The sequence below is a fragment of the Mirounga angustirostris genome, unplaced genomic scaffold (assembly GCF_029215605.1).
Source record: "Mirounga angustirostris isolate CCGP_5_RB_7025 unplaced genomic scaffold, mMirAng1.0.hap1 SCAF_8, whole genome shotgun sequence".
Taxonomy (NCBI): Eukaryota; Metazoa; Chordata; class Mammalia; order Carnivora; family Phocidae; genus Mirounga; species Mirounga angustirostris.
In genome coordinates this window covers 115848674-115862653 of record NW_026991716.1, presented here as the reverse complement: position 1 = coordinate 115862653, position 13980 = coordinate 115848674, and the positions used below count along the sequence as shown (strand labels likewise).

The 13980-nt window shown below is 44.3% G+C and overlaps 1 protein-coding gene across 2 annotated transcripts in view; it reads left to right on the top strand.

The window, feature by feature from the left end:
• The first annotated feature begins 910 nt into the window (after nucleotides 1-910).
• Nucleotides 911-13980, top strand: part of SLC2A12 (solute carrier family 2 member 12) — a 54337-nt gene continuing 41267 nt past the window's right edge. For both annotated transcript variants that reach the window (XM_045865578.3, XM_045865579.3), the window contains exon 1: nucleotides 911-1173. In XM_045865578.3, coding sequence (XP_045721534.1) covers nucleotides 1059-1173 — 115 coding nt within the window. In that variant the 5' untranslated portion in view covers nucleotides 911-1058. The remainder of the gene's footprint in view (nucleotides 1174-13980) is intronic.

The window sequence follows — 13980 nt, the reverse complement described above, 5'->3', positions numbered from 1 at the left end:
CTCTTAATAATTTTCTAAAATGATCCCCATTTCCTCTCTAAGATTTTTCACTAAATGTGATTTGCTAACTATATAACTGGAGGTAATATATCACAAGTCTGAAAGACCTTTTGTATAAATATTTCACAAATCGGGGGAAAAAATCCTTCTCACTCCCTGATTTTTGCCTCGGCTCTCTGTGGCCCCTAACACGCACACACAATGGGTCTGGTCTCTCTGAATTGGAATTACCCTCCTCCCAAAGCAGGCTATCGTCACACATCACACAACCTGACCGAAGATTCAGGGTTGGTTCCTCTCTTAAAGACAACTATGCTTAGATAAACGGGATTACTTTGCTATAATCTCAGGGTGTAAAAAGTCCAAAGAATCTCTGCAGTCTGGGTGGGTGCGCGCTTGGTCTCGGGCCTGGATTTGTCTGCCAGGCCTTGCAGAGAAAGAGGACAGACCGCATTCACCTAGAGCAAAATCAGGCTGACACAGGAAAGATGTTTTATGCTTTGTTTACATGGTAAGTGTCCCGACTCTTGGAAGAACAGTCGTGCTGAAAAATTGACACGCTTTTCCTTCTGGTATGTCTTTGCATGAATTGCTCCCCTCTCTGCAAGAGTAACTGATACCATCTGTGAGCATTCTGGGCCCTTCTCTCTCCTCATTCCCTTTCAAGCTGCATGTTTCTCTTCTCTGCCTTCTTTCAAAGGTGCAGGCACACAACCCCCCCCTCCCCCCAGCTAATTGCCAAAAACACTAGATCTGAGCTCTGTCCCCAAGCCTTTTAACCCCTCGCTTCCAGCCCCGCGTCTGAAGGCGAAAACAATCCTGGGAGCCCGGCCCTCCCACTGCCTGTGATAGGCTGCCTGGAATAGCAACAGCCTGTGTCACCGAAAAGGGCAAAGCCTTCGGAAATAGAAACAAAGTTGGTTACAAATCACACTGGGTTGTTTTTTTTTTTTTCACCCTTCTTTAGCAGGCGACCATGGGGAAAGTGACCACTGCTGTCAGAGCGGGCAGCCGGGGCGGCGCGGTGCCGCGGGGGCGCCTGTAACTTCTACGCGACCATGGTACCTGTTGAAAACCGCGAGGGCCCCGGGCTGCTGAGCCCCAAGGGGAGAGCGGCCGAGACCGAGGGCGGCGGCGCAGCCGGCGGCGGCCGGCATCCTCCCGGGGCCAGAGGTAAAGTGAGGCACGGGCCGGCCGCAGCGGCGAGCTGTACTCGGCTCTCGCTCCTGTGTGTGCGCGCGTGTGTGTGCGTGTGTGTGTACACGTGAGCGGGCGAGGGGCGTGGAGAGAAGGGGACAGGATCCGGTGGGAGCAGGAATGACAAGGAGCTGTAATGTGAAGATCCAAGTCCCACTACTGGCAGGATGGGTCCATTGACTGTGTTGGCAGAATGTAGAACTCGTTCATTTGGGGACAGTGACCGGCAAGAGAGTCCCATGTGTAAACATACACACACACACACTTTTTCATTTATTGTCACAAATGGGCAATCTGTAACAAGTGGACATTTACAACCATGTTTTAAATCAGTATTTTCAGTAGGCTCCAGGAAAGTATTAGTTATGTAATCACTGAACACAACTTTCTTTTTTAAGTTCCCAGCCTCCGTGTGTAATGAATTTGTAAAGAATTCAAGCCGAAAACATCTGCTTGATTTGCTCCTGCTCTCTTTCCAACTGGCCTTTCAAACTGAGGTTCCTTTAATACTCTTTCTTTTAGGTGGTGAAATCTGAAAAAGTTTTAATTCATTTCAGTGATCTTTAATCTGCCGAATGCTGTTCTTCACTTCCACATTCACAATTCCCACAAACATGTTGCAAGCTTTTGGCCATCCTTTCCTACTCTTTTAGCTGGTTCTCAAAGGAATAGAAACTAATCGTAATAGGAAATTAAATCAAACACAAATAATTCTCTAATTCTCTCTCTCAGCTCTGCTCCCCTTCACCATACCATAGATTCCCAGGCCATAGATTGGAATTTCATGAATAGTCCAGAACACTAAATGATACAAAAGGCATGTACCTTTCACCTTGCGATGGATATATAAAGTTATGTTTGCGTCCTGGGTTTGTCTGATCTTGGACTTGAATCCACAACCCCTCTGTCAGAGGCGCAGATTGGCTCCTAGGCAATGAGAAGCTGTCAGCCTTCCCTTACCCTGAACCCTGCTCAGCTTTTCTCCCGCTTTCCCACTTCTGCTCAAGAATGAACGTCTGGGGCCATCCTTCAGGATGGCTGAGTCCCTCTCTTAAGCAGAGCTGCCTTTCTCCCAGGTGCTCTCTGGCTCAGTCTCAGAGCAGCCCAGGGAACCTTGTATTTGAGGGTTCATGGAAAGAATCGCAATGTTCTCTCCGAGTTCTGAAAGATTGAGCCGCAGAGCTTGCTGAGGTGGCCAAATCAACAAAAGTTCACTAAATAGTCATGATAATGTCACAAAGAAGAAAAGAAACTTTGTCCTGAGGGGGCTCTACAGCAACAATTAAAAATGGACTATTTAATTTTGATACAGCTTTGAAAGCACGGTGTACTCTTAATAGGTTAAATTGTGCAAGTGCACAATTATCCTGAAGTAAGGTCACAAGTATTGTGTTTGGAAAGATTGAATATACGCACAAAATGCAGTTTAAAGTGCAACTGTTTGTGTTCTGAAGAAATGACAAATGGATAAATACTGTAAGTTATTTTTTAAATTTAATTCTAAATGAACCTTTATTATATACAAAAGGAAGCCGAAATTTTCCCTAAAATCCTAAGTGAATAAAACTTTGATCTGTGCTATAGTTTACATTTAGATGAATATAAACATTTTAACATTACTTGTGTAAATTTTCCTAAATTTTCTGAGACATCTCTTGGTACCCAAAGGCAATTATATATATATCTACCAAATGCATAGTGCAAGCTCGCTCTTTGTTTTGGGATTATACTTTAGTCTGTTTTATAAAGATGTTGAGGCTTAATGAAATAATGCTTGTCAAATACTTCTTTTGACTTCTTTGTATTTTAAACTTTCATAGTTTCATCCAGGAAATTCAGAGTATTTAAATATGCTCAATAATTATCATTCTATTCCTACATTTGAAGACACAAGTTTTTCTATATTCCTAGATGGGAAAATTAAAGCACAAAGAGGAACAAGTCATACAACCCAGGGGAAGATAATTAAACCATTCGAGATACTGAAAACCAAATCAAAACAAAAATTCCTAAACTCCATGATTGCACCCTCAAATACTTTTATGCACAATAGAAAGTGCTGGCAGATCTTGCTCGGCCATCCCTTCTTCAGCTGGAGAGAATGCTTTGTTCCAATGACTAGAAGCTAATGAACTTAAATTCATTTTCAAGAAGCTATGATTCAAAGTGTATATATTTTCAGTAAATTTTTTAGTGTTCACAGACATATTATAATTGATCTCCTAGGCAGGGTTGAGCTCAATCCAGGTGCCTAGAGCCGACCACGGTGTAGGTGATATTAGAAAAGTACGCCGCTAGAACATCTCACACAAGGGAGAGATGTGTGGTTGGCCCAAGTTCACTCAATGCTGGTGCAAAACTGACCGTGGTGTGTCTGGCCTGGGAGGCTGGATGCCTCCTCCTCTATCTCAGGAGATGGGTCTCCTAGGCTCTTCTAATTTCATGTTTCAGATGACTGGCTAAGGGGAGGGTTTCCTTAAGGCCCCCTCTACCCTACCAGCACCCACCCAAACGTTCCGAAACCAAGAACAGTATTCATTGTATGAATGCAGGTTCTCAGCACAGCAGATCCCGCTGCCGAATGTACTGGAACCCAGGTCACTAGAACTGAACTCACTGACCCAGTTGGGAAGACTGGGCTTCATCCCCGCCAAGACCCTTCTCAATCCAAGATGCCACAGCCTGAGACTTAAGAAATGCACTCTTGGGCTAACCAGATGAGTAGCCAAAGGCAGTTCTCAAACTTGTTTAAATCTGTGAAACTCCTTTTGACAAAGGAAAAGCTGAAGAGGTGATCAATATGTAAGAGAAGTCATCATGGCACCTCTCTAGGGAGAAGAGGGGAGGTAGAAAAAGGAAAAACCTGAGGCAGGTGTCTCCCTGCTCCATTCCTATCCCTTGAATCCCTGAGCAGACTCCTGCCCGGGTGGGGCCGCAATAGCAAACCACAAGTCCATCACTCCTCTGCTTATGCAGGCCGTGTTACTGAGGTCAGGGCATTTTTACTATGCTCTTACTGAGTCTTGGAGTCCCAGGGTAGGCCTTGTCAGAGAGCTGAGGAGACTTTTAGAAGCAAGCTTATCCCCAGAGAAAAGTAAGTCAGGCCAACCAGCCTGACCTCATAACAGAGCCTTGGTTGTGAGAGGAACAGTTCTAACAACGAACCAGTCATTTTGGGAAGACCCAGGGCCTTAGCCATTACCATTTCTCCAGGCTTTCCATATATCAAAGAGTGACTGTGTTTGATTGTGTTTTAAAAACACACATATTTAATAAATTAATGGCTGATAACAGCAAAAAGTGATGGTATGCAGCTTGATATTGCCATGGGAGTGACGGGATTTATAGACATGTGAATCTGTGAGGGGCTGTAGACTCTTGTCTGGAAATAAGACTAGATTTAAAGGTAACCACCTCTCTTCACTTCAGTCAGCTTATCTCTATGATTGTGCATTTCACGTCACTTGGAAATCACACCAAAGTCTAAATTTGAGGCTTTTTGTGACTGTGAGGCTCCAGCAAGTGGCTCCTCCGAGATCTGGAAAGAGAGAAGGCCCTAAACAAACATGGCAGCACCTGTTTCAACACAAACTCTGGGGGGTGTCTGGCTCGGGCAGCCAGGGCTCTTGCTTCCCTTGGAGATCACGGTGACCTAGAGAGGGCAGAGAGGTTGCCACTTGCCACAGACTGGCTGCCGGCAGCCCCCGTAGCAGCAGAGAGGCATTGGTGGGAGTCTTCCAGTGGCAAGGCCTGGCAGACACCGACGGGGGCTTCATGCAATGAGGCTGACCTGGGGAGGATGGAATTAGTCAGCAGGCACTGGTGGGCTGAGCTGGTTTCACAGCTCACGTGTATTCGAATCGGTCAGTGCCCCTTTCCCGGTCATTAAATATTTTTAACGTCATCTTTCTGTCTGGTAAGACTGCTAGCAGGAGTGGAGGTCTCAGAGATCCCAGGAACAGGCCTGGTGGTAGCCCTTCACTTACATTGTTTGTGAATTTTCAACAAGGTACTTTTTAGTGGGCTGGATCTCATATTAGCTTGTAAAACAAACAAACAAACACCCTCAAAATACAATGAATCCACCCTGGAGCCACCTAAGGAAACTGTGATTTACATGTATAAATGAAAGGTGATTCGGCCAATTTTAAAATGCTGTTTTTAATTGCTGTAGATATGTGGGAATCTATTGTTCATTCAAGAATAGTTAGTTCTTGAATATGGTTTTGTAGGTAGCATTTTCTCAATAGTAGGAACCTAAGTAATATTTAGCCTAAGGGTGTGAGATGTTCTGAGAGCTCCCAGTGGCCCTCCATTAGTGCGCACTTAGCTTGTGCCTCTAAGCGTTGAAACAATTATTTACTCAGATTGTGTGAGTGAGCACTGGTTGTCTGTGATTCTTTTTTTTTTTTTTTTTTTAAGATTTTGTTTATTTATTTGACAGAGAGAGACACAGCGAGAGAGGGAACACAAGCAGGGGGAATGGGAGAGGGAGAAGCAGGCTTCCCACCGAGCAGGGAGCCCGATGCAGGGCTCGATCCCAGGACCCTGGGACCATGACCTGAGCCGAAGGCAGACGCTTAACAACTGAGCCACCCAGGCGCCCCTGTCTGTGATTCTTAAATGGAGCAGAGTTGGGGCTCCCTAGTTCAATTTTTCTCATGCACAGTTATCCCCAAAAAGATGAGTTATTGAATAAAATAGGGGATGAAAGCCATGTAAAAAGACACTGAGTTATGGTGGTGAGTAAGGGGGAAAGTTGGAATGGGCTTCTTCCCAAGGGGCTGTTTGACCAAATACCAAATAAGGATAATTTCTAATCCATCTTCCTTCAGAAAGTACCCGATCGCTGTTAAAGGCAAAAGACTTGGAATTGCCCCAGATATTTCCCAGCCGAAACTTTGAGTCAAATATATAATCTTTGTAGTAAATCATAAATTCATAGCGTTCTTTGAAATTTAAGTTTAGTTTGCTTTGGCTCATTGGTATCATTTTACTTCCTATGTCACAGCAGAGTCATTTATGCATTTGCTAAATGGCTCTGCCTCAGTGATATACTAATTTTTCTATACAATTTAGGTAGAAGTAATAATAAGACTAGAATAAATGATCACATCATTTTATTTTTAGTAGCTTTTATTCTTTTTTGAACAATTACTCACTTTATACTGTTCTGCCAAAGTATCGGGGAGAAAAATGCAGTCCTTTGTTTGACTTAGAGGAGTATTTTTTTCTTTGAGTAAATCAAGTGTAATTCACCTTTAAGCTGCTACCTGGTGCTTTCGTTGGAAGTAATTGTTTCTCAGGAACACTCATGACTCAGGTCTGCCGGGCATAGTGAGGCTCTGAGGGCTGTTGGTTACATCCATGTTATTGACTCCAAAACGTTGTGTTCCTGCACAGTTGGTAGCAATGTGCAATGCTAAGTTAGAAACCAGCCCGAAATGGCATCTCAGCCTCAGGTGTGCAAGACTTCTACAGGGAGAAAAGTTGTGATTAAGATCAGTTTGTAAGGTGAGAGAGCATTCCCAAGCTAATGAAATGTTTCAATTCCATTGGGAAACGAAATTGTTGAAATCCCAAGGCAAAATTACAGGAAGAATTTTTCATGATGTAAACCCAATTATGTAGGTACTGCCCAAAACAAAGGAATTCAAGAATTTATGAAAAGGCGTAATTGTTATGCTGGAAACAAGGTATCGTTTTACTTCCTGCGCTATCAGGAAGGGAGACTGTTTCAAAGTTTTACTTTCTTGTTATGGGGATTTTACCTCACCGATTCAGACTAAACAAATCTTTGTTGAATGATTATTGTGGGTCAAATGCTTCTATTACTATTATCCTTTCTTATCTTTAAAACAACCCAATGAAGTAATATTATGTCCAGTTCACAGATAAGCAAACTGAGGCTAAGAGAATAACAGCAAACTTTACCATGCCCAGCGCAGTTTTCTATCTCATGGATTTTTGTAGCAACTTTATGAAGTAGGTAATGTTATTATCTATATCTTGGGAATGAGGACACAGAGGAACAGAAAGGTTCAGAGACATGTCACAAGCTGGCTGGTAACTGATCAGGCACTCTGATTCCTGACCGTACCTTCACCATTCAGCCCAGGCACTTCCTAGAGAGAAGCGAAGGGACGTGCTCCAGGAAGCATGGGTAATGTGGGGCAGAGTCTCAGTATCCTAAGATCCAATCCAGGGTCTTGCCCACTTGACCGATAATACCATCCAGCACTGATGTCTCTACTTCCTGCTCTGTTCTGTGATCTGATCTGGGATTTGGGGTCCCTGCTTCACTAGTTTCAGAACTTTATTGCTTTTTATTTTAGCTATTTCCCTAATTTTCTATGCAACATGTCTTTGGCTATCAGGTTATACGTTTCTGGATAAAATATATATTCTGGTACCTATCAGAGTTCTGAGCTGACTGCGAGTACCGTGTGCAAGAAATACTGGGCAGCTCATAAGAAGTAGGAACTCCACCTTTCCTCTGTATTTCCATCAGGGATCACATGCATGTGGGACAAGTAACCACCGTCTTGAGCCATCAAATCCAGATGTAAGCCAGGAAATCTCTCAACGCAGTGCTCACAGTGACCACCCGCACTGTTTATGCAGATGAACCTGTCACCCAACACATAGTGCCGGTGCATGGTACATGCTTCATTGTTAAATGCGTAAATGAATTAAGTGTTTGTTCAGCTAAACTAAAGAACATTTTACTTCAGTAATACTTATTGAGCTGGATGCTTCAGAGTGAAAAAAGACATAAGACATTATCCATGGCTACAGATTTTACCAACTCATCAGAAAGATAAGAATCTAAGTAATTACAAGATGATCGTTTAGCCAATGTTGACTCTACTAAGACTGGACCCCGGGTCCAGTGGTGAATAAGAGACATCCCTGTGATGCAGACGCTTATTACCAACTGGTGGAGAAGGACAAGAGATCAGGGAACCCACGATGGAGAAGGTAGCCGGATGAATGATGCTCTGCTAGGGCCCAGGGGGCACTTCCACCAGCTTTTAATGGATTCTGGGAGATAGTCGAGCGAAGCTGAGTCAAGAAGGTATAACTGAGGTCAATGTGTTTACAGAGAGCATTATAAGCAGAGAAAATGGCTTGTGTGCCAGTTTTGAGAATGGCGCATTCAGGGATCTACCGATATTTCTGTATGACGAGAGAACAGAGTTCATCCAGGGACCAGAGGATGGCAAAGGAATCTGAAGATGTAAGCAGGGACCATATCAGGAAACCTTTGTGCTAAGTACCATGAGAGGGAGAATTCTTAGGAAGAGACCATATCAGTTTAGAGAAACCAAGCCAGTCTCTGCAAGTGATCACAGTGGGGACAGAATTAGGGAGCCTTAGAGAGCCTCACCTGCATGTTGAAATCCTGCAGCTTCCTGGGGTCACCATTCTTTTAATATTTCAATAAACAGAGCTCCAGCCCCTATAAGGTTAAATCCACATGCCTCCTTGCTCTCTGCCCATTTCTGCCCATCCTTAAACACACACTGTGTCCCTTAGGAGTCTTGTGGTTCTTCTGATCACTTTTTGCGCCAACTTCTTGTCTCCACTGATTGTTAACTTTCACCTCGTGCAACTAGTCTTTTCTCTTATTCATGCTCCAATCCATGTGTGGATCACGGCCCTTTTTCCTTCCCATTCTCAAATCCCATTCATACAAGCTGTTTGTGGATCATTACTATGATTGGAAGAGAGCTATTGGGCAATTAAATATCCAATGGGCCCATTCTTAAAGGCTCCTGTCAAATCCACCAGAGGGAATTTCTTGTAAATCAATTTATATAAAACCCATAGGCTGTGGCCCTGTTGTTTCCTTATGTGGCTCCCCAGCCCCAGCCCCACCCCTCCCCCACAACTTGACAACGTATCTGGACCTTTTCTTCCATTTCTCCTCTTTCTGGGCATTCTTAGCCATTCTTTCTTTCTTTCTTTCTTTCTTTTTTTTTTTTTTTTAAAGATTTTATTCATTTATTTGACAGAGAGAGACACAGCGAGAGAGGGAACACAAGCAGGGGGAGTGGGAGAGAGAGGAGCAGGCTTCCCGCCAAGCAGGGAGCCCGACGCGGGGCTCGATCCCAGGACCCTGGGACCATGACATGAGACAAAGGCAGACGCTTAACAACTGAGCCACCCAGGTGCCCCTTAGCCATTCTTTCTTGAACTCTCTTTCTCTTGCTCTCTATGTCTCTCTGTTTCTATCTGTCTGTCTCTCTCTCTCTCTCACACACACACGCATCAAAATTTGTCCTTTGTATTATATGAAACATCTTGGCTTTTTTTCTTCTCTCTCTTTCCCATAGTCCACCTGTATATTATCAACATGCTCCATGCACCTCTCCCTTAACACCCAGGGGACCATCCAGGTATTTATGTTTAGTAAATAAAGTGCCCTTCCTAAGAGTTTTGCATCCACAGGCTTTGCAATATTACTTGTTTCTTCCCATTGTATTTCCCTAATTTAAAAATTATAAATGCACTACAGATGATTCACAGTCATTTTCAAGTATGTAGACTCCTTTAGCAATTCCTTCAACAACTTTAAATCCTCACATCATAGTCTTCGAAGTTTTATATTTTGATTGGAAAATATAGGCTGACGGAAACCTACTGTGCAATCACTGGCACTTTGAATTTTTTTTTTTAAAGATTTTATTTATTTGACAGAGAGAGACAGCAAGAGCAGGAACACAAGCAGGGGGAGTGGGAGAGGGAGAAGCGGGCTTCCTGCCGAGCAGGGAGCCCAATGCGGGGCTCGATCCCAAGACCCTGGGACAGTGACCTGAGCCGAAGGCAGACGCTTAACGACTGAGCCACCCAGGCGCCCGGCACTTTGAATTTTTTAAAAATGTTTTCATCACGTCTGCATACGTTTGAAAGCTTGAAGTACAAATATGTTACTATTTTTTTCCAACATTCACTAATCATTGATGGGATGAGGATCCTTTTTAAAGGTCTTGTTAATTCTCAAATGTCCATAGCTCACCACAGCTTGCACACATTGAGAGCCCCATCCAGGAAACCTCAGAGATCTCTAGGTGAGAGGGCTGCTGGTTTGTTCTGCACATTCACTGCCCGCCCTCCTTAACTGTCTATTTAAAATATCCATAAAAACATGCAAAGAGATGCAAAATCACAAAAGCATGAAAGCCAGATATATTCATCAGTGCGTTAGGATTTAACCCTAAATAAGATGCAAACATAGACCTAATGCATAAAAGGCAGTGAAATTTTAGCTTTGCACAAACTCCCACGGGACATCCCTAATTGAGAGAATTTTCAGGAGCCGGCTAAAGGGAAGTCATCCCCACAGGCCCCTGGAGCTGCACTGGCAGAGGGTCACAGTTTTGCTCCACAGTCAGATCTTCCCCGCCATCCTGTTACCGTTATTTCTCTTTCTCTCTCAGGGGCTACAATTTCCAGGATGTCAGCAACTCTGGGCAGGTAGGAAAGACAGCGGCTCGTTGCATTCCGGAACATGAAATCAGTATTAAGAAAGGACAAAGCCCAGATGAGCCACTGGAATGGTGCCTTCCAGAAGTTTTAGTTTGGCAGGTACTGGTTTTGACAAGCAAAGAACTACGGGCCCCTTTAAATCATGCAGGAATGATATCTCTTATTCCTAGTCAGGGGACCAAAAAATGGAAGCAAAAAAAATTCCTTCCTTCGTCCAATGAAGTCACACCAGAAAAATAACTTCCAGACATCAGAAATTTGGCCAGCAGCTGTAATGCAGTTTTGAATGTTGGTGAGGTCCGGAGCCAACAGCCAAGAAAGAATTCTTGAGACATCTTTGGTGCAAAAAGGTGGTTTTATTAAAGCACAGGGACAGGACCCGTGGGCAGAAAGAGGGGCTGCACCGGGTTTGTGAGGGGTGACCGATTATATACTTGGGTGTTGGGGGATGCAAAGAAAAGGGAGGTTTTCTAAAGAACTTTTGTATGCTGAAGAGGACAAGACACTGGAGGCCTTGCCATTGTCAAGATTATTTTTCCCTCTCGTAAAGCATTAACATGAAGATAGTTGGGAGTTTCCTTCTGGAATTTAGGTTATTGATAAGAACGCATTTTTCTTCTAAATCACTAAGACATTTTGTAAACTGATAGAGGCTCTTGTCTTTTTGGACTGTGATCTCTATTAGTTAACCATTTGGTTTTTGTTTTGTTTTTTTCCTTCTCTTAGTTTTAGGGCAGCCAGGAGTGCCTGAGGAGTGTCACCCAGATCCCACCTGGGGGAGGTGATTGTGGGGTGTCAGCTTGTGCTTTGTCCTCAGCTGGCCTTCCTCTGCCTCATCAGCTGCTCCCCCCAGCCTAGCTACAAGGGATTCCCAACTGCAACCGGTGGCTAGCATGAGGTGTGTCAGACACTGAAAACCCAACAGCTACGCTAACTCCCTCCTCATTTTCTGCAGAACTAAAATATTCGACACTCACGTCTCAGTCACTCTTGCCAAGATGGACCATGGAACCCACTGGTTCTGGCCAATGAGACGTTAGGGTGAGTCTTCAGCTGGGTCTGAAAATTAAACTGGCAAAGACAGATTAGAGGAGAAAAGCATCCAAACGTATTTAATGTAGGTTCTACATGACACGGGAGCCTTCGCCAGGAAATAAAGACTATAAGAAATGGCTAAGCCTGAGTGGTTGTAAGCTCGGTTTGATGAAGAGTGGACAGCCATGGAGTAATATGGCAGGTCAAGCTGTATGAGGCAAGGCCTGTGTGTTTGGATCCTTCGTGGCCTCTCTGTGTCTTCAGAGATAAGACTGCTCCCTTCCTCTGGGTGTAGGGAAGGCATCTCTCATGTGACGGTTTGTTACCTGCTTCAGGGAAGAAGGGCAGGGGGAAGGTCAGAGGGACCCTCCTGCTTCTGCCATTTTCTCAAACTCCTTCAGATTAAAATACTCAATTAGCCAAAGTATCACGTTTTAGGGGTAGCATATCCTGAAACCCATCATCTTCCACGGTGCTTCTGGAAGGTTCCCTCACCGATAAAAGGAAAAAGGCCTGCCCCAAGCCTTCTTCTGTTGTCACCTGCCTTTGAATTTGGTTGTGAGGGAATTTTATGCCTGGAGCTGCGGCAGCCACCTTGCACATATGATGACAAATCAGGGACAAAAGCCAACCCTCTGAGGAGGCAGGAACAGAAGGATGGATAGAGTGTGAATCCTTGGAGATACCAAACTCAACTTGGTCTTCTCACTAATTAAACAGTAAATGCCACAATATTTTAAACCCTTGTTTTTTAGGTTTTGGTTTCTTACAGTCAAAAATATCATAACTGATCTGGGGGCTGGGTAAAGAGAAGGCAGCAAATCTGGCCATTGGCAAGGCCATTTTAAAAACAAAGGCAAGGGCTGCATTTTAAGATTTCTTTTTTAAGGGAACATACATCAGTTTTGGAAAGCATCTGATTTCTGTTCTCTGTAATTTTTGTAAAAGTGGACTCTGAAAAAAGAGACAAGGACGACATCTGAGAGTGGGAATAAATCGAGGTGAAGACAGGGCCGAGGACGGAGGTGCAGATAGACCTGTGTGAAACGGTAATGAATGTGAGGACGCGAAAGCCACAGGCGCAGAATTATGATCTGAAATCTGTGACATGGAGGATAAATGGGAGACGCTATTCTAGGTGCACATAGAAAGGACAAGAAGACAGATAGGAAATGAGATGAATATATATATATATATATAGCAAACACATAAATAATTATTACTAAACAAATAGGGGGAAAACCCCAAACACTAGAAGTCTTTTCTCAGTAGAAGTCAAGTAGTAGCAGCGGAATTTGGAAGAAGCAAGCGCCCAGATTCATCCTGGTGAAAGTCCCACACTGAAGGAGGGAAAGAGGGGAGGAAGGAAAGACAAATGAGTGGAAGGAAAGAAAGAAAAGAAGGAAAGTCCAAATGTCATCAGCAGAAGAAGAGAGTTAACAGAGCAAGCACCAGCGAAGGGTGAATAAACCCGTGTAAGCGATGTTCCCTCTGTGTACCTGCCCAGCCCCCGGAAGTCAGAGAAGATTGGTTTCAGGAACGTGTATCCATACAAGTACTACTGAATCAAACCTGAGATTTGAAAAATGAAAAAGAAAACAAAGTTCCTATCCTTTTGTTTTAGAAAGGTCAAACGCTAGCAGGTGTAGAGGGAGGCCAAATTTTCCACCGGGCTGAGTTTCATTGTATGCTAAAGAGGATTAGGGGACCGAGGAGGGGGAGAGTGGTTAGATGAAGGCTGGTGCCCAGTATTTACCACCGCAGGGGGCCTCACACGTGGTCTAGGGCCAAGAGGCAGCATCTGGGACCCTTGGCAGCTGGTGGGACAGCACCCCTCAACTCTCATGGGCCTGGGGGAGCTCTCTGGCTGAGCCAGTACTCCTCCTTCACGTGACATCCAGTAGTCTACTGAGCTCTCGCGTCAGGCCCTGTGTGGGTCCCTTGATGGTGACACTTCTACTCTCAAAGAGCTCCCGATCTAAGGCAGGTGACTGGCATAACTAAATATAATCCAGGGTGCTGTGAGGCCACGGAAGGCAAGGCAAGGGGGAGAAGAGAGATCAGTGCTAACCAAAGAGAGGTCGTCTGGAAAGGTTTTGTAGAGAAGGGGAGATTCAAACTATATCTTCAGAGATGACTCAGATTTCCCTAGGCTCTGAATTTCGGGGAGAGACATGCCGTGAGGGGGAACAGCTTGAAGAGAAGCACAAGTCTGGGACGGTGCATGGCATTTTCCAGAAACAGCAAGTGGTGGGG